Source organism: Narcine bancroftii, chromosome 3 (genome assembly GCF_036971445.1).
Source record: "Narcine bancroftii isolate sNarBan1 chromosome 3, sNarBan1.hap1, whole genome shotgun sequence".
NCBI classification, from domain to species: Eukaryota; Metazoa; Chordata; class Chondrichthyes; order Torpediniformes; family Narcinidae; genus Narcine; species Narcine bancroftii.
This window is the reverse complement of record NC_091471.1, coordinates 168,469,093-168,490,867: the sequence shown is the minus strand read 5'-3', so window position 1 is coordinate 168,490,867 and position 21,775 is coordinate 168,469,093. Positions and strand designations below refer to the sequence as shown.

Here is a 21,775-nt window from a genome sequence, read left to right as displayed (position 1 = left end):
GGGTGCTCTGGTGGGAGGGTTAGCCCAAGTGTATGGGTGAATGATAGGATTTAGGGAGGATTGATGGGAATGTGATGAGAATAAGTTAAAGGGAAAAGTAGTGGTGAATGTCTATGTGTGCCAGCATAGACGAAATGGACTGAAATGGTTTGCTCTGTGTCCGAAAAAAAAAATTCAAGTTTATTGTTGTGTGTATCAGATGCAGTGAAAAAATTTGTTTTTGCAAGCAATCCAGCTAGTCAGCCCATCCATAGTTAAGCAATTAACAACACAGATTTCTTGTACTATGTATGTTTGACTCACTGAAAATATAGAAATAATAGGTTGTAAAGCATAAACTGGAAAATGAAAAGTTCAAGATAATGAGAGGCTTTGATAGGGTGGACAGCCAGCACCTTTTTCCCCAGAGCAACAGTAGCAAATACTAGAAGACATTTGTTCAAGTTGAAGCGAGGAAGGTTTAAGGGAGATATCAGGGATAAATTTTGTAGACAGGGAGTAATGGGTTCCTGGAATGCATGACTGAGGCTGGTACAATAGGGAGATTTAAAATACTCAGAAAAAATACTCAGGAAAATGGATGCAAGATAAATAAAGGGTGATGGGTGTGAGGCAGGGAAGGTTTGGATTGTTGAGTAGGTTTATATTAGGTTGGCACAACATCGAAGGCTAAAGAACTGTAATGTTCTATGTTCATTTCTTGGAGAATGAGCTGAATGGCCTCTTTCTGTGTTGTAAATGTCAATGAAGCATATGATAAATATAATCCTAAACTAAAGCCTGGGTTTTGTGTTTTGCGTTAATTCATGACACACCCAGTCTTCCAGACTCAATTTATTATGAACAAATCTTAGAGCATAACACAGCTGGCTGTGTGTCACAATAAACGTTAACTAGTCTGCATCTGGATGGAGGAGGTTAAGAAAATTAAGGAAATGTAGCAGCATTTAAAATATGTCATTGCAGAAACAAATAACTAGGATAAACCAGCACAAAGTTTGCCATCAAATCCAGGTTTCCAATGTTGAATTAATCATTTGAACAACTTTTCAAACATTGTTTTAGCCACAATCCTTCAAAGAAGTCTTTTTAATCTGTAAGTAGAATTTTAATTTTGGGTAAAATGGTTGTAAAGGCCAATTCCAATTGAAATGAAGAAAGTTGTTGACCTAATACTGCCCACTTTTTCAGTGTTGCACTGAGTAATGCTAGGACCTGCTCTGGTTATCAGCTGAAGTTATCTCAAAAAGTTATCCTAATCCATTCTAAAATAAAGCTCCAAGTTCAGGAACAGATTGGCTGGACCAAGGGGACCGTAAAAGAATTGCTTCGTGGCTATACTTTATTTCCACTACAATAAATGAAGGGCAGAACTGAGCAGCGCTGGGTCCTGCTTGTTATGGGGTGCAGCTAAGCAAACACGGAGAGGAAGTAGTATTTATATGCTGCTCATTGGCTAAATGTGCAGAGTTGCTTGCTTTTAGTCAGTTTTAGTTTACATGCATTCATGCAAGTGTGTGTGTGTGTTTTCATGTTAGTGTGTGCATTCAAGTGGATGTATATATTCATGTTGGTGTGTGTATTCATATTGGTGTTTATGTTCATGTTTGTGTGTGTGTTTTCATGCTTGTGTGTATTGGTGCAGGTTTGCATTTGGTGCATGTGTTTATTTGTGTGTTTGTGGGAATTCATACGTAACTGATATGTGGGTGTGTGTGCACATTCTTTTGCATGTGCACATGGTCTGCATGCATGCAAGTGGGTGTGTGTGTAAGGCTGTGTATATGTATGGAGATGGGGAATTGTAATTGTAAAGATGTGTGTCTAATCCTAACTGTGTTTATGGGTTATTGCACTACCTGTTGTAGCAGTCACCCTTGTCCCTTTTTGATGGGTAGAAATCACAGGTTTGGAAGGTGCTGTTAAAGTACCCCACGTGAGTAAAAGTGGATTTTATAGATGTTACTCTCTGTAGACATTATGCACTGCTGATAAATGGAATGAATGAATATACTGATGGATGGGATGTCAATCAAATAGATTTTTTTAATTTTATAAAAATATTAGACACATAGCACAGTAACAGGCCAATTTAGCCTTACAAGTCCATGTGTCCCATTTTATACCCCATTAACCTACACCCCAGCAAGGTGGGAGGAAACTTGACCCACCGAAGAAAACCCATGAAAACACAGGGAGAACGTACAAACTCCATAAAAACAGTTCAAACCCAGCTCCAGTCCCAAATGCTAGCACTCTAAAGGCTTTGAACTAACCACTACGCCAACCATGCTGCCCTATTTGTCCTTTGTCCAGATGCTGTCAAGTTGTTGACAATTAATTGTCAGAACTGTTCTTATCCATTTAGTGTGCAGTTTTGGTTACCTAACTATAAGAAAGATATAAATAAGATTGAAAGAGTGCAGAGAAGATTTACTTGGATGTTGCCAGGACTTTAGGAACTGAGTTACAGGGAAAGGTTAAACAAGTTAGGACTTTATTTTCTGGAGCGTAGAAGAATGAGGGGAGATTTGAAGGTGGACTTCTTCACACAAAGACTGGTGAGAGTGGAACGAACTGCCAGCTGAAATGGTGAATGTCGGCTTGATTTTGACATTGAATAAGAATTTGGAGAGGTACATGGATGTGGGGGTTATAGAGGGCTATGGTCCGGGTGCAGGTCAATGGGACCAGACAGTATAATAAATCAACACAGACTAAATGGGCTGAAGAGGCTGCTTCTGTGTTATATTGCTTTCTGGTTCTAAGAAATCCCACGCCATTGAATTATTTCCAAATTCTGGCCAGCATGAACCTCTCATGCAACATTATTGGAACAAATGCTCTTGTCATTATCAGTTCTAAGTACCATTACAGCAGAAGGGATTTTCCTTCTTTCATGAGATTATCAAGAGTCATCTTTGGTTGTCTTAGTTCTCCCCAACCTGCATTTACATGACAAGTTTGACTCAATTTTCAGCTAAAGGCAATCCATAAGTATCTCTGATATCCTTAAGAGATCTTGAAATCGTCCCTGATTGGGTGGATTTTGACCAAATAGAGAACAGAGGTTTTTTTTTGCGAGTATCCAGTCTCAAGTTTGTTGCCTGTAACAGACTCGGGGAAGAGTGAGGAGGGAGGATGTTGGAACCACCATAAAACAGGGGAGTAAGTTGTGATAAGTATTCATCTCTCTCCTAATAATGCATTAGGAGAGGACTTAACAAGATTTTCATTCATCTCAATGGTCTTAAAGCTTACCATACTCCTTATCAACTCACCCTTATCCACATAAGAGATTCTTAAATAAAAATAGAGCACAAGGAAAATGCACCTAACATTTTTCCTAAATGTCAAAATTGAGCCCTTATTCACCACTTTAGCTGGTAGCTTGTTCCACATCCTCACCACTCTCTGTGTGAAAAAGTTCCCCTAATACTCCCTTTAAACATTTCACCTTTCAACCTTAACCCATGTCCTCTAGTTATTGTCTCACCCAATCTTAGTTGAAAAAGCCTAATTGTATTTACTCTTATCTATTCCCCTCATAATTTTGTACATCTATAAAAATCCCCACTCATTCTTCAATGCTCTAGGGAATAAAGTCCTAACATGTTTAACCTTCCCCTGTAACACAATTCTCAAGTCCCGGCAACATCCTTGACAATTTTCCGTGTACTCTTTCATATTATCATCCATCCACCTGAGAGGACACACTAGCCCTCTCTACTTTAATGTTTTATCTTTGATTGGACAGTTCTCAGGAGATCATGGTCACTTGTCTTTTTAGTGAGAGTCAAATCCACAACCTTCTACAATATGTCAATAGCAAGGAATCCACACTGCAGCACAACCCATAATGAATGAATTAAGGATCTTTTCAATATCCACATGTCCTTGGTGGAACATGCAGATACCTCCTGGATATTAACTATGTGGAAACATGAAGTCTGGATTAGACAGATCCCTGTTGCACTAAGCTGCATTTAATACTAACACTTATCCAAATTCCCAACAAGTACGTTTTTAAAAATGCACTAAAATCAGACACTTGTTTTCTAAAGAGACCAGGCTCCATTGAACATGAGTGCACCAGTCTGTTGCACAGTGATCTGAGATAGGCACACTCCTGTAATAACAAATACACACTGGCAGGAGTGTCGGAGAATTTCTAGACTCACTCAAAGGGGCATTGAAGTCCTGATCAGTGTGATAGGTGCAAATGCCAGGAGTGATGTGTACCACGGGTTCCAGAATCTCTCTGAGAGGAAGATCCATTTGCCTTCTCCATTGAGAATCCTTGTTCAGTAAAACAATAAGGAAATTAATGCTTGTTTTGAAATCCACACAAGCTACATACATCTCAGCAGCTGAATGCTGGAGAAAATGCTCATTGATATTTGTAGCTCACTCTGAGTCTTTGTAAGGAACTTAAGTCAATAATCTGCACTCATGTTGTATCTACCATTCAGATCTCATAGTATCAATCCTGTATTCCTTTAAGTTAGGAGAGAAATGGGAGGCCAGCATGAAGTGCTCCTATATTTTGTGAAAATCTTCCCAAACTGTTGTCATTTGGATTCTTTGAAGTCCCCTTTACTCCAGAATTGGCAAAATTGGGAGTTGTATTCACAGTGTCACCTTTGGGTGTGCTGGGGAAAGGTCAGGCATCCTCGTGCAGAATGCAACGAGAAGCTAAATAATAACATTTCTCAGCAATAATCTCGTTGCTCTGTTGTAAGAGCGTGTAACTAAGGAACAGTTTTTTGGGTTGTGTGAGGATTGTCAGACATTATGGGTCAGACTGCAGTCTTGCCTCTGTCCCTCCATCTCAATTAGACCTGGAGCCTTTTCTGCTAATTGAACAGATTGCAATGTTTTTCCAAACAAACTATTTGTTCTTTGGAGATATAGGTTGCCCTCCTATAGGTTTCTTGCATTTTGTTCCTTAGATTGGCCTTTGATAAATGTTTAAAATACCCCATTCTGTGCCCTGATGAGTCCACAACATTAATTGCAATCTGAGAGAGAGTGCAGGAGGCATTTGCAAGGATGCCTCCACGGTAGCCTAGAGATCCTGGTTTGTTCTACTTGGTGCTATTTTGGTAGAAAGAATTTGATCGAAGTGCTTGGATAAATAAAAGAGAGGGTGCTTCCATTAGCAGGTGGTTCATTCTTCAGGAGATGGTGATTTAAAGTGAAGGACAAAAGAAACATATGGAGGAAAGAGAGAAGAATCTTTCATTCAGCAGCAAGTGGTGATGCCCTGGAACTCACTGACTGTAACAAAGGTTTCAAAAGGGAATTGGATCAGCACTTGAAGGAAGTAATTGACAAAGTTGTGAAAAGATGTAGGGGAATAGAAAGCCTACAGGAACTTGATTGGCCAAACTTCCTTACTGTGTGCTGGATGGGTTAAATTTTAAATTTAGACGTACAGCACGGTAATGGGCCATTTCGGCCCACGAGTCCATGCTGCCTAATTTACACCCAAATAACCTACACCGCTGGTACATTTTGAACTGTCGGAGGAAACTGGAGGCCCCAGGGAAAACCCACACAGACAAGGGGAGAACGTATAAACTCCTGAAAGACTGTGCAGGACTCGAATCCTGGATTCGATCGCTGGTGCTGTAAAGGCGTTGCGCTAACCACTACGCCAACCGTGCTGCCCTGTGATTCTGTAATCCAGAGTAACATGATTTGGTTTCATTCTGAGACAGTTGTTTGTGTGTCTGCTGTGGGGAAGGGGAATTTAATATGAGAAATCATTGCTTTTTACAGACTTCCCAGGGGGACATTTTCAGGTATACCATGAAATGCAAAGGTCTATTTGGGATTAAAGCCCTGTTTTAATCCTGCCAGGCTCTTCTGAAAGCTCTAGGGCTTCATGTTTGTGGGTTGTCAGCAGAGAGAGAGTTCTCCCGGCAGAGCTTTGGATGTTAAATACTACACATGCAAAACTATTTGACCTTGAAGCCCCAAGGAATCAGCTTGATGAAGAGCTTAGTATGAGCTGGAATGACAATCGTGAGGCAAGTGAATCATATCAAGTGTTAGCATTAAGGGACTGAAAATGACTCTTAATTAACTGCTGATCCTGTAAAGTTGCAGATGGTGGAAATCCCTGTTGGGGGGAGGGGGGAGGGAGGGAGGGAGGGAGGAGTGAAGAGGGAGAGAGACAAAGAAAGAGAAGAACTCGGATTGTAGTGTTTTGTAGCCAGAGTACATTGCTTTCTTCTGCATCTGGGAACCCTGGGCATAACCAAGGTGCTGAAGAGCAATTGGACTGGGAAGCAAGAAAGTTAAAGTGTTTATGTTCAAGATATAGTGGAGTTGGAGAAATACCAACAGAAGATTAAATGTTACATTTAAAGTGTTACAATCATTGCTTTCATTGTGTGTATGTGTGTTATGTATGCCTTTTTATAGGTGAAAGAAACTGAAACATTTTAATATTAGTTCCTTAAGGGAATAGTAAAAAGAAAATGCTAATAAAAATGAATTGAATATTTTTCTTCTGTTCACACTGTCCTGCGACAAAGCTTTGAAAGGTAAATTGAAACTCACTTTCTTAACTAGTTGACACATTCATTAGTGATGATTCATACATCACATCTATCAAGAAGAGAAAAGGTTAATTGTAGCAACTGCAGCATATAAAAATTCAGTACGGTTGTTTTACAACAGAAAAGCTATGTTTTGGTTTCCTTCTTGAATCCTACAATTTCTTTCCTGCAATTATTTTGCTGATGAACATTTCCTTTGTATAAATTAATAAAAAAAAGCTTAAAGGATTATATTCAGTTTTTATCAATCTTGCAAGCTGCTGTTCCATTTAATTGATTTTTCTCAAAAGAGAGTGTCTCTGCCAGGGAACACCTGTGTAAAAGAAAGTAGATAGATTTGCATAGTTCGCATCATGAGTTCTGCAGGTTCCAAAGCATTTCACAGCCAATGACGTAATTTTGAAGTGTCAACATTGATGTAACAGAGGAAATACAGCAGCCAATTTTCACAGAGCAAGTAACCAAACAGTAATGTGATAATGCTGGACAATCTGTTCTTAATGTTGATGATCAAAGACAGACAGACACACACACACACACACACACACACACACACACACACACACACACACACACACACACACACACACACACACATCTATATATAGATATAGATAGATATTTATCTATATATCTCTCTCTATTTATATATATTTATAGATATATATATCTATCTATCTATGTGTATATATATAGATATATAAATATATCTATCTATATATAGATAGATAGATATATCTATATATCTCCTTTGAAGAAGACCGCAGAGCCCACCTCACTGACAAAAGGCAAAGGAGGAAAAACCCAACACCCAACCCCAACCAACCAATTTTTCCCTGCAACCGCTGCAACCGTGTCTGCCTGTCCCGCATCGGACTTGTCAGCCACAAACGAGCCTGCAGCTGATGTGGACATTTACCCCCTCCATAAATCTTCGTCCGCGAAGCCAAGCCAAAGAAAGAAGATATATATATATATAATATATATATATATATATATATAATATATATGTGTGTGTGTGTGTGTATATATATATATATATATATATATACTATATAATGCATATATATTATTTATATATATATATAATATATATATTATTTATATATATTATATATATATATATATTTCTTTCTTTTGGCTTGGCTTCGCGGACGAAGATTTATGGAGGGGGTAAAAAGTCCACGTCAGCTGCAGGCTCGTTTGTGGCTGACCAGTCCGATGCGGGACAGGCAGACACGATTGCAGCGGTTGCAAGGGAAAATTGGTTGGTTGGGGTTGGGTGTTGGGTTTTTCCTCCTTTGCCTTTTGTCAGTGAGGTGGGCTCTGCGGTCTTCTTCAAAGGAGGCTGCTGCCCGCCAAACTGTGAGGCGCCAAGATGCACGGTTTGAGGCGTTATCAGCCCACTGGCGGTGGTCAATGTGGCAGGCACCAAGAGATTTCTTTAGGCAGTCCTTGTACCTTTTCTTTGGTGCACCTCTGTCACGATGGCCAGTGGAGAGCTCGCCATATAATACGATCTTGGGAAGGCGATGGTCCTCCATTCTGGAGACGTGACCCATCCAGCGCAGCTGGATCTTCAGCAGCGTGGACTCGATGCTGTCGACCTCTGCCATCTCGAGTACCTCGACATTAGGGGTGTGAGCGCTCCAATGGATGTTGAGGATGGAGCGGAGACAACGCTGGTGGAAGCGTTCTAGGAGCTGTAGGTGGTGCCGGTAGAGGACCCATGATTCGGAGCCGAACAGGAGTGTGGGTATGACAACGGCTCTGTATACGCTTATCTTTGTGAGGTTTTTCAGTTGGTTGTTTTTCCAGACTCTTTTGTGTAGTCTTCCAAAGGCGCTATTTGCCTTGGCGAGTCTGTTGTCTATCTCATTGTCGATCCTTGCATCTGATGAAATGGTGTATATTTTATATATATATATTTTATATATATATATATATTTTATATATATATATATATATATATATATATATATATATATATATATATACATATATACCAGATATACACAATCCTTTATCCAGACATCTAAAATCCGGAAAGTGGGAACCGGCGGTCGGGGGAGACGTCCGGGTGGCTGAGGGACCGGCGGTTGGGAGAGACATCCGGGCGGCCAAGGGACCGGTGGTCAGGGGAGATGTCTGGGCGGCCGAGGTACTGGTGGTTGGGGGAAACGGCTGGGCGACTGGAAGGGGGAGGGGGTGGATACGGCAGCACAATTCGGGTGGGCTTTCTGAAATTCGGAACACACTGTCCCCCAAGGGTTCCGGATGAAGGATCGTGTATCTGAATATATATGTATATTTATAGACAACCATCATGTAGCTAATGACATAATGCCTTTTATGAGCATCCTGAGAGCAAGAGGAATCACAGTTCCAACTTAATAAGATTTAGAAAGAAACTCTGAATGAAAATGCTGGATGAATTCTGACAAAGGGCCTTTGACCAGAAACATTCTCTATCTTTCTACAGATGCAACAGAATTTGCTGAGTGTGCCCATTATTTTCTATTTTTATTTCTGGCATCTGCAGTTTTTTTTGATGTTCAGGAACAGAAAGTAAATTGTCCTTTAGAATAAATGCTGATATCTGGGAAAACCCCCAATATTCGATAAATGTGAAGGTTGTATGTTCTTATATGTCCAAAGCACACAAAGTGGTCATTTGGCCACTTGGATTCAAAGCCCGGTCACTGGTCCTGTTACAGCGTTGGGCTAACTGATTTGCTAATCATGCTGGATGAAGGCTTAGTGCGAAAGATTTGGAATTGTCATAGCTTTTCCTTTTTCTTAGCTGGTCCATCAAGGTTATAGGTGATTTGCTTCCATTTAAGTCTTGTAGGTTTTGAGAAGACTGATGTGAGACAGAGATCTTGCTGCTGGTTGAGCAGACAATACATGGTGGGGTCGTTAGGTTGTTTAGAAGATGGTGCACTCATTCCAGCATTTGTTTTCAATGCATAAACTTGAGGTTCTCAGTACAGCCTGAGACTTCTATTTCTACTTTCAGTGGAAATTCAGAAATTTCCAGACATTGATGGCAATGTTGTACTTTTTCATGGATTTGAAGAACCTGAATCTCTTATTCTGACAAAGGCATAGAGTATATTCTTAGGAAGTCTGTGTTTCAATCATAATGGAACTGATTGAGCATGATTAGAGCCTCAGTACTGGGGATGATGGTCTGGCAGAGGACATTGACATTGGTTCAGTTGTACTTCAGGTGGACTCGGAGGATTTTGCCGGGACAACGTTGGTTTGAGGTGCTTTGGGCATGTTGTTCAGATCTCAGAAGCATGCATTCCATCTTTGATCACTGTTGCCTAGTAGACCATGAGTTTTCTGCCTGGTTTGAAGCACCCTTTTCCGCAGATAGCCATAGACTGCACTGGTGAATTTTATTGTCAATGTTCACCTTCACCAAGAGATAGGAAATGATCCCTGTTTTGTAGGGTGTCTTTCAACTTGTAATGGAATATTTGGGAGATAAATTGGTAAAATTAGAGTAAGTTAAATAAATACACACACTTTAAAATAGATCTTATTTGAAATATTGAAGAATTAATATTCAGTAACTTTACAGAAACTATGGAGAATGCTGTGCACATTTCACAAATAGGTGCTAATTGAAATGACGTCATTAAAGCAACAAACAGGAGACACTAGCTGTTAAAAGCTCTTTGCAAAGGTTTTAACAGAGTGCACAGAAAGGTTACTCCTGGGTTTTTGTTTACCTAAAGATAACAGCTTGACCAAGAAGACTATTGTTTGCTGGAGAAGGGCAAGGGTTTTGCAAGTGAGAGAGTCACATAGACTTTCTGACAGTTGGTATCTCAGATGAAAGAGTGAGAGAGAGAGAGACAGCTGAACAGTGCAAGCCAAGAAGCTCATTGGAACAGAAGCAGAAAACTCCAGAGCGGCGGATGGGTGGAAGTGCAATCGGTTTGATGTTTCTCTTGGAATAAGGGGAACAGAAAGAAACTCTGTGGTAGCTGATAGAGGTTATCATCTGGAGAACCCTAATGGGGAAAGTTTCATCAGCAAGACATTGAGTTGACTAATGGTGATACCTCAGTTGTGGACATCCTGGAACAACAAATCTCTCTCTGAAAACCCTATGAGAGCCTTCCTGAGTGGTAAACATTTACCTTTCGAGCACCAAAGCCTGGTGTTGAATTCTGTGCACAGTTTAAGAATTTCCTGCAACCAGAGAACTTGGAAGAATGAGAAGTGAGATTAAACTGTGAACTAAAGAACTTTTCTTAAATTTACACACACATCACATATACGTGCACTTAGAATTAGAAGGGGGTTAAGTTGGGTTTAGTTAAGTTAATAGAGGTAAGTTAAAATTTGATTCTGTTTTCATGTTTAAAGATAATTAAAAACAACTTTTGTTTAAGTACCTACTTGTCTTGGTGAATGTCTATTGCTGCTTGGTTTTGGGGTCCTTTGGGCTCGTAACAAACTATAAAACTTAACTGTAAGAGGGCAATGTGGTACAATCGGTTAGATTCATGAAGGTTCTATATTTTATAATGTTCATGTGTATGACCTATCCTCTCATCCCTTCAATGAACAAATTGACAATATGAACTTGTAAGTCAGTCTCCAAATGTGTGCATATGTAAATGTCTGCAAATCGACCTTTGTTCTTGAGTAGAATTTTTAATGTAATTTAATTTAGATATACAGTAAAGTAGCAGAATCTTTCAGGCCACAGGCCTGTGCCACCCAACCACATGCCTGTTAATCCTTTGGGAAGCTTGTGGAGGCGAGAAAGAGTGACAAAATATGGCAATGATCAGTCTCTACACTGAGACTGGGCTAGGTGATGAGGATCGGGACTTGCATGTGATCATGAAGCAAAGATAAATTGAAGACAAAGTTACGCATTCAGACAAATTTGAGGAGGGTTCTCCATATTTCCACCTCTGACTTTAAATCATTCATGATACTCACCAGTGCATTGCAAAGAAACTCACAGGGTATTCACATTACAAATCACTTGATCACAAGGAGCACTTTTGATTACCTGTCCTCAATATTCCCTTCGTTGGCTCATTGTCAGTTATGTCTGATTACAATCCTGTAAAGTGCCTTGAAGGGTTTATCATTTTTTTAAGCATAACTGGTGCCACATGACGAAGTTCGGTCTGGCGATTGTATTATTTGGTACCCAGATATTGAACTCCTGGATTCTAATATTTCTATGTGGTCTTCAATCCAAGCTCAAAATCTGTTAGCTGGGTAATTAGAGGAAGCACAGCAAGAATCTATTATTCCCTTTTATTACATCAAAGGAGCTATAGGAATTAAATCCATTGAGAATTATCCTTTAATGTTATTTATCTTTGTACTTGAATGTACCTGTATTTTAACAATCTCAGATAGATAGTAAAGCAACATAGACATACAAACACTGGTTTTGTGTGGTCCTGGGGTGACTGAGTGCAGTCGGTATGAGATTCTTCAAGGGCTTCACAGGTTGTACAAGGGCGAAGGAGTACTGGGGTTAAAGTTTCAAAATAAACAACATGGCATTTGGTATTAAAAGAGGGAGAACCCATCCCACCCTAGTCATACTTTCTTCTCCCCCCTTCCATTGGGCAGAGTATGAAAACAAACCATCACATTGAAGAACAATTTCTTTCCTGCTGTTATCATAATTATGCACTTACACTGATTTAACTGAACTTTTCTCTAAATCATGAACTTTGCCTTTGTAACAATATACCCTGTGCTCTGACTTACTGAAACACTATACTCTGCACTTTTGTTTTACTATTGCATTGCCTGCTTTACTTAAGTATGAGTTGACGTGCCTGGATAGCATACAGAACAAAGCTTTTCACTGCGCTTCAGAATAATCAATTCAATAAATAATCAATCTTCACTCAGGGTTTTGAATCTCTAGGATTCACTTTGGGACCACAGTCAGCATAGACAAGTTGGGCCGAAGGGCCTGTTTCCATGCTGTTTAACTCTGACTATTTTGGGAGAAAGGAAGCTCAATCATTGATTTTAATCATCACAGAGATAGAAGTTTAGATGGTAGAGGAATCAAGTCATGTGGGATAGGGCAGGGAAATGATGTCGAGGCATCAGATTAGTCCTGATCTAATTGAAAGGTAGAAGAATTCAAGGAGCCAAGTGGCCTCCACCTGCTTATATTTCATATACAGGCAAGGAATGCCTTTTTCTTGTTATTCCAGCAGATATTTTGAACAAGTCCCAAAATAACAATGAAGAAAGCTGATAGGTTATCTAACCTCAATCAGGTTAACATAATTATTTGCAAGCATAAGTAATTTTAATTTTAGTTTAGTAACGTAGTTGTATGAAGAGGCTATTGATAACTGGGGAAAAGGAAAGACCAGTTAAAGTCGTGATTTCAACGGAACTCCTTTATCATTAATATTCAAAGTACTTACCAAGTTTATGACTTCATTTTAATAAAATAGTTACTTAAATAATCATTAATATGGTGAAACTGTGGTTGTGTGTTCAAAAAGGAATTGAAAGAATTTCTGATTATATCTTGCCCTAATGCACATCCTTTTCAGCTTGGGTTAATTGTGTGCTGAAATGACTTGTGGAAATTTAATACGTTTGTGTTGATTCACCCGAACTGTCCCTTCCCCCTGCAGGCATGCACAGACATCCCCCAGGTCCAGATATCCCCACCTTCTATCCCCTGTCTCCATGTGCTGTTGGACAGCTCACACCTCCTCTTAACTGGTAAGCCTTTAGTTTTCTTTGAACTTAAGCAAGTTGGCTGCAAGCCTCTCGATTTCTTTTCAAGCAGTTTCAAGACTTTGAAATTGACATGGCATTGCGATCATTGTGAGACTTTAATTGGTAAATTTAAAGAGGCCAGAATTATAGCTGGTGATCAACTCTGCTGTTTTACATCCGAGTTTAAGTCATTTTTTTGAATCAACCTAGCTAATCCCAAAACACCTCCGAGGATCAGTGGTTTTCAACCTCTTTCTTTTTCAACCTCTGCCTAAAGAAATCTCTTGGTGCCTGCCACATTGACCACTGCCAGTGGGCTGATATCGCCTCAAACCGTGCATCTTGGCGCCTCACAGTTTGGCGGGCAGCAACCTCCTTTGAAGAAGACCGCAGAGCCCACCTCACTGACAAAAGGCAAAGGAGGAAAAACCCAACACCCAACCCCAACCAACCAATTTTCCCTTGCCACCGCTGCAACCGTGTCTGCCTGTCCCGCATCGGACTTGTCAGCCACAAACGAGCCTGCAGCTGACGTGGACTTTTACCCCCTCCATAAATCTTCGTCCGCGAAGCCAAGCCAAAGATATATTCCACTCACTTTCTACTTTAAGTATTCCCTATGCCATCGGTGCTCTGTGATTAAGAAGGGATTACCTAAGGTGGGATGTGGGTGGAAAGGAAAAGGTTGAAAACCACTGTTTTAATCGTACCTAATTGACTCGTTACATGCACGGTTTCATAACTCCAAAGGAAATGGGACAATGACAATTTTTCTCAGGCAAAATATTTCAGTAACAATCGGGTCTAGAGCAGTGATTCTCAACCTTCCCACTCGCGTACCACCTTAAGCAATCTCTTACTAATCACAGAGCAGCAATGGCATAGGGATTACTTAAAGTGGGATGTGAGTGGAAAGAAAGAGGTTGAGAACCCCTGACTTGGATAATGATACAATAGCCACAAATATTAGATCAAAGATGCAAAACTTCTGAATACTCTTTTGGAGGGAATTGCATTGCCTGGTTTTCCTTAAACTGAATAAACCAGGACAATCCCAGGTTTGGATGCTTGTCCATATGTTCCATGTTGTTAATCTTGGTAATTACCTGGCTCTTAAAATCAGTCTTGTCATGGAAATTTTAAAGGTAATCAGTTTATTATTATATACTGTGATATTTACTTGCTGCAGCCAAATAGTAACAAACTTACTACAATAGTATACAGAAATTACCCCCGTATGGAAAGAGATAATAAATATAAAAGATGTATAAATAAAAATTCAGCAAGAGAAAAGTTGACATTTCATCAATATCATTATCAGCCAATTAAAAACTGATTCATGTGAATGTTCTAAGCAATACCCTCATTGTTTTGCATTGGTTTTCTTAAATCCTTTCTAGCTGAGTAGGTCAAACATATATCCAGCCATTGAAACTTTTAGGGCAGCACTGTTGATGTAATGGTTAGTGCACCGCCATTACAGTGCCAGTGACCCAGGTTTGAATCTGCCACTGTCTGTAAAGTGCTTGTACATTCTCCCTGTAATTGCATGGGTTTCCTCCAGGTGCTCTAATTTCTTCCCATGTTCCAAAGATGTACGGGGTCAGAGGTTAATTGGTCACATTAGGTGTATTTGGGTGGTGCAGCTTGCAAGCAAGAAGGACATGTTACTGTGTTGTATCTCAAAATTAAGTCGTTTATTGTCATTTGATTGTATAAGTACAATCTGACAAAACAATGTTCTCTGGTCCTTTGTGAAAAGAAAAGCAGACATACAACCCAACATAACATGCATACAGACAATCAATACCTATGCAGTGCATGTAGGTCATCTATACTAGAGTGGGCTGAGGACACAACCCTGAGTTGCGCTGGTGTTCAGCATGATGGTGCTAAATGTTCTGCTACTGACACGGACAAACCGTGGTCTTTCCATAAGGAAGTCCAGGATCCAGTTTTAGAGAGGGGTGTCGAGTCCCTGCGAGAACAGCTTCTCCACCAGTTTCTGGGAAATGATCATATTAAACACCGAGCTGAAGTCGATCATTCTCTGGGTGGGTCAGGACAAAATGAAGTGACAAGGCTGAAGCATCATCTGTGGAATCGTTTCTTCTATAGGTGAATTGAAATGGGTCCAGTATCACTGGAAGGTGTGCTTTGATGTGATCCATCACCAGATACTGGAAGCATTTCATAATGGTGGAGGTCATTGCCTTTGGGCAGTAGTTATTGAGGTCCATTATTGTCATTCTCTTGGGTACCAGGATGAAATTAAAGAAGAACTTGCAAATAATCCTCAACTTCATAAAGATATTTTTCTTTATTTCATTTTAAGAAAGGAGAAGGGAAAAGAAGTGAAACTCATTTGATTCTAACCCTACATTAAAACTCATATGTGAGTTTCAATATGAAACCTACAGAGTTCCTAACATAAAAAAAAACACAACTGTTTGGATATGCCTGTATGCATAGTTGTTACACCTTCTCCTGGCTTAATTTCATTAATTTTTGAAGGTGGAATAAGCATTTTGGTCCAATGTCCGGGGGTTTCATTTAATAACACCCTCACAAGCAAACACCCACACGCATTCCACAAATGTGCACACAAAAATACACACATGCATGCACATACCACAAACATGCACATGAGCACGCCATAATCCTCATACCCATGCAGACACTCCCACACAAGCAGAGCCCAAAATGTGCCAGTCAATGTGCAATATTTTCTGCACTATGGCTAATTTTCATTGGGTTGTATACAAAGTTGCCCAATGAGTTCTGCTTTGTGATTAAGAACTTGGAGAGTTCTATTAAATTAAACCAGTCCAGCTCTTTTTTTGGTTTGTAATCACAATTCTCTGTCCATAGTTTGGTCATTAATCTCAGATCACTTCCCTCTTCATGAACACACTCAGCAGAACCTTTTAATGTGAACCTATCGGTAATATTTTCAGGCATTGTGTTTTCTCTTCAGTGAGTTTATTTCATTTATTTTAATTGCAAGGAAATTTATTTTCCAAGCTACTCTCTACATGTTTCCTCTTTCATACTCCAGCCTCACAGTTCTCATTATCCTTCCATGAGGGGAAATTTCTTCACGCAAAGGGTGGTTGGGATGTGGAATAGGCTTCTGGCGGAGGTGGTTGTAGCAGGAACGTTATTTACATTTAAGGAAAGACTGAATAATTACATGGAGGGGAGAGGATTGGAGGGGTATGGACCAGGTGCTGGTCAGTGGGACTAGGAGGGTGGGGATTTGTTACGGCATGGACTAGTAGGGCCGAACTGGCCTATTCTGTGCTTTATATGGTTATATGATGCCTATTCTGCAGTCTGTGATGAGTCATTCCTCATAAACTCTGAGGCCAACCAAGAGTGGTTCTTTGTGGAATTGCATAAAGCAACTTCTGAATAGACTGCTACAAAGCATGGAACTAGATTATGACCAGGTAATTCCTTTCACTAAACAAAGGGCATTAATTAGTTGATTCTTTTCTGCTTTACATTTGTCATAATTGTTGCTTGATAGCTATCCAAAGTTTACCAAATATTGTAATTAAAGCTTAATATCTTGCCCAAAAGAGCTTTGATTTAACAGATCCTTACTCTGTCCAGTTTCAGAACCATTAGGACACCCACCTACTAAAAAGAGACAGTCTCCCTTTCAAATTAAACAATCTGCATATTGAATATGCCAATTTAAAGCTGATCGCTCATTGCTCCAACATAAATAAGTTCCTGTGTCTATCCTCTGCTGCTTTTGAAGCAACCCCTCCAGAACACTTGGATTAGCTGCAAACATAGTTCACCAATTAGTCTTCCTAAATATTTTAGTCTTAGATCTGTTCCAGCTCTTGTATCTATGTTGAAGGAATTCCATCCAATGTTTGTAAAGCAAGATTTCATTCTACCGTCCCGATGTTTGAATGATTTATTTTCCCTTAAAATCCTCACCCGTGAAGGCAGTGACTCATGTGGCAAACAATGACACATACATCCACACACGAGCTCTCAAAAAATATTGACACATCTGAATATTTTCATACATACTGTCAGATTCATGCACTGATTCTCTCATACACATTCTCACAGACAAGTCTCGCACAATAATGCCTGCACACACTGCAGTATTAACATATATACACTCACTCGCACACAGAGCATCTGTGCATTGGACAACAATGGAAACAAAAATGCTGGAAAGGCTCCATTTGTCAGGCAATACCTACAGAACTTGCATTTGAATGTCCTATTGTTAGAATAATTTATATGAGGTGGTTGAACCTAGGGAGCTCTTGCCTCTTATCTGCATGTGCTCCTATCCCTTCCCCTTCATCCCTCCTCTCTTTCATTCCCCACTTTTTCCATTGCGTCTGTCTGTATTTTGCTTCTACCTGACGAAGGGCCCAGGCCTAACATGTTGGTTACTTTTTAACCAACTCTAAGATGCTGTGTGACTTGTTGAGTTTCCCCAGCACTTTTGTGAATTGCACACGACCTCAGCATCTGCAGATATTTTTTGTTTAACTCCAATGAGCTAACTTGAGAGGTTTTTTTAAGTATGGTATGGATTTATGACTATTTAAGGTCACAATTTTATAGCATTTGCTCCTAAAGGAACTGAATACTGAGGAAACAAGCCAGCTGATTGTTTTGGATCTTTTTTATCTGACCCCAGGCGAGGTCAGCTTGTGCACCCAGACTAGTGGATTCTGCCAATTGAAGCCAACAGCACCTCCTATTAACACTTCCATATCGAGGTTGGCACCAGGATGGAAAGTCTGCTGTGAGGCTCCAGACATGAACGAGCAAGCAGCTGTCTCACTTGTGACTGAACTCCCTATTGCTTATCTGCCATTACAGCCCAATTAATGCTTATGTTATACAACTTTGGTATTCTGTTTCCTCTTCCCCTGCCTCATCTGGGGAAAAAGAAAAGGTATGTAAGGTTATATTATATATACCTTTCACAATGTCAGATCAGCCTGAAACACTGTGCAGTTGAAGACATGCAATAATACAAGAATCACAACAGCTGAACTGTCACAGCTAGCTCCTGTGGTCAATGTGTAAAAATGTCCATGTCATCTGTTTCTCAGTGATGGTGATTAAGGAATAAATATTTCTGAGGACATGAGGGAGATGTCCCATCAAAACAGAGCTGTGAGATTTTCTGCACCCTCCATATAAGAGCATACAGGCCTCAGTTTATATGTTACCTTCCATAATCCTCATTGTTGGTCAAGTCTCCAGAATGGAATTTGACCCACAGCCACCTGATTCAGCCAAGCAAGGGGTCATGGTAGATTGCAGTTAGCTCTTGCTTCAACATTCTCCCACCACAGCAAATTATACACACATGAAAGGTTGGTTTAAAAAAAAATAAAGAGGGCATGTTTGATCATTTATAGTGGGCCTAGCTTTTTCAATGTAATCACCAATTATATTGTGAAGGTTTTTTGTCATGTTTTCTTGGTATCAAATTATAATTATTCAGTGCACTACAGACACCAATACTTCTATAAGCAAAACTGCAGCAGTTCATAAGTTATTCTTTGATTAATTGGAGTCTACATCCATCACCGCAGACTCCTTGCCCCGACAAAGTAAAGAATGAGAGAGACTGAACGGAGATTGTGGGAGAATGAGAAAGAAAATTCCAGAGAAAGATGAGGAGGGGAGAGAGGGACAGGGGGATTTGCTGGTAAGGAAAACATTTATAGACTATCTCCAATTGCCCGCAATTGTGGTAATTAGCCAGTTTATATTAACACTGCTGTCTGTACCTGAGCTGAAAGCGCTCCTGTTTAAAAAGGAGACGCCCAGGCAATGCAGCAGTAAACTAAATAAGTTCAGGTCAGAATTGTGTATGATATGTAAGGGAAGTGGAAGACATTGCTGCTCTTACCTTTCAGGTTAGTGGAGGTGAGAGGCTTGGAAGTTGTTGTCAAAGAATTCCCAGCTCATTGTTGAAGTGCACCTTGGAGATGGCATATGTTGCAGCCAAGGTGTGTCAAGAATCTTTCAAATACTAGAGGGTCAGGTGCTAGTTAAGTGGGCTGCTTTTACCTGGAAGTTAGTTAACACACAAAAATGCTGGAGGAACTCAGCCAGTCTTTTCAGTATCTCTAGGAGACAAAGATATGTTGCTGATGTTTCAGACCTGAGCCATTTTTCAAGGAAAATTCAGAAAGGGCAGATTCAGGATATATCAGAAAGTCTCAGAATTCAAACAATGGGGGAGGAATCCAGATCAACAAAAGGTGTTAATTGGATGTGATAAGGGACTAGGTAGAATTTATCATGTCTGTGTGAAAGGAGACAGGGAAAGGAGAGACAACGAAAGTCAGAAAAGTTGATATTAACCCCATCTTCCAGTTGGAAGATGAGGTGTTGTCCCTCCAATTTACATGTGGTCTCAGTCTGGAAGTGCTTGATACTATGGACAGACATGTTTACAAGGGAATGGGATATAGAATTAAAATGGGTGGCCACTTACCTCCACTAACTTGAAAGGTAAGAGCAGCAATGTCTTCCACTTCCAAAAGGCAAAGGAGGAAAAGCCCAACACCCAACCAGCCAATTTTCCCTTGCAACCGCTGCAACCGTGTCTGCCTGTCCCGCATCGGACTTGTCAGCCACAAACGAGCCTGCAGCTGACGTGGACATTTACCCCCTCCATAAATCTTCGTCCGCGAAGCCAAGCCAAAGAAGATATCATACACAATTCTGACCTGAACTTATTTAGTTTACTGCTGCATTGCCTGGGCATCTCCTTTTTAAACAGGAGCGCTTTCAGCACAGGGTAATTACCACCATTGTGGTCAATTGGAAATAGTCTATAAATGTTTTCCTTACCAGAAAATCCCCCTGTCCCTCTCTCCCTTCCTCATCTTTCTCTGGAATTTTCTTTCTCATTCTCCCACCGTCCCCGCTCAGTCTCTCTCAGTTTTTGCTTTGTCAGGGCGAGGGGTCTATGGTGATGGCTGTAGACTGGGAGATCCATGCTATTGCAGCAGACAGAGCCAAGGTGCTCAACAAACTAATCTCCCAGTCTGCGTTCAGTCTCCCCGATGTAGGAGCACCCGATGCAGTAGATGACCCCTGCAGATTCATAAGTAAAATGTTGCTTCACTTGGAAGGTCTGACTGGGGCCCCAAATGGTCCTGAGGGAGGAGGTGTGGTACAAGTGGAGCATCTCCTGTGGTCTCAGGGGTAGGTCCCAACTCCCACAGCTACCTCGACTATACCTCTTCCCACCCTGTTCGCTGTAAGGATTCCATTCCATTCTTTCAATTCTTGTCGCATCTGCACCCAAGATGAGGACTTCCATGCTAGATCATCAAAGATGTTCTCCTTCTTCAAACAACGTAGTTTCCCTCTACCATCATCTTCTTGGCATTTACCTGCACATCTGCCCTGGCCCCATCCACCCCCACGTGCAACAAGGTCAGGATTCCCCTTGTCCTCACCTATTACCCCACCAGCCTCCACATGCAACTCACCCTCCTCCGCTATTTCCACTACCAACTACATGCTCCCACCACTCGACATATTTTCATTTCTCTACCTTCTTCATGGACCACTTTCTTTGTGACTCCCCTGTCCATTCCTCCCTGCCCAATGTATTAGTACAGATTCTATCACCAATGTGTATATGTCCATATGTACAGATGGTAGTGTAGGATGACTGTGATTGGCTGAGAGTGTAGCCACACCTACTGGCAGGTCTTAAAGGATTGCTTCTAGCCAGACCAGGTCATTCTGGACTGGTCGACCTACTTGTGATATGCTCCAGTCTTTTAGTTAATACAGCCTTGGTTTGGATCAACAAGTCTTTGGTTCTTTTGACGTGCACTACACCCACCAATCTTTCAACTCGGTACTCTCCAACCGGATGAAATTAGTATGGACTTCTCTGACTTTTGTTAAGAACCCCGCCCCCAGTTGTCTCTCCTTTCCTTGTCTTCTTTCGCACAGATAGGATAAATTCTAACTAGTCCCTTATCATATCCAATTAACACCTTTTGTTGGTCTGGATTCCTCCCTAATTGTTTGAATTCTGAGACCTTCTGATATATCCTGCTCCTGGCTTTTCAGAGGCCCGAAATGTCAACAATATATCTTTGTCTTCTATAGTTGCTGAGAAGTTTGGGTTCCTCCAGCATTTCAGTGTGTTTACTACAATCACAGACTCTGCAGTCTATCGTCTTTCACTCTTTACCTCGATGTTATCAGGTATCTTGTTGTCGGTTGTTGACCTTCCTCCACTATGCATCAACAACTCTGTAGTGAAGGGAGTGGCAAGCACCACGTCCCTTGGGGTTCACTTAACTCGTGACCTTTCATGGACCCAAAACATCTCCTCACTGTCAGGAAGATGCAACATTGACTGCATTTCCTGAGAAGATTGAAGCGGCCAATGCTACAGGCCACCATTATGTCAACCTTCTATA

The 21,775-nt window shown here is 40.6% G+C and overlaps 1 protein-coding gene across 11 annotated transcripts in view; it reads left to right on the top strand.

Moving 5' to 3' along the window:
- The window catches only part of lef1 (lymphoid enhancer-binding factor 1), a 198,809-nt gene that overhangs the window by 93,091 nt on the left and 83,943 nt on the right, over window positions 1–21,775 (top strand). For all 11 annotated transcript variants that reach the window (XR_011353915.1, XR_011353913.1, XR_011353914.1 and 8 more), the window contains exon 5: window positions 13,229–13,319. Coding sequence is in view for 8 of the 11 variants with exons in the window: in XM_069925776.1 (XP_069781877.1) it covers window positions 13,229–13,319 (91 nt within the window). In the remaining 3 variants the exon portion in view is untranslated. The remainder of the gene's footprint in view (window positions 1–13,228; window positions 13,320–21,775) is intronic.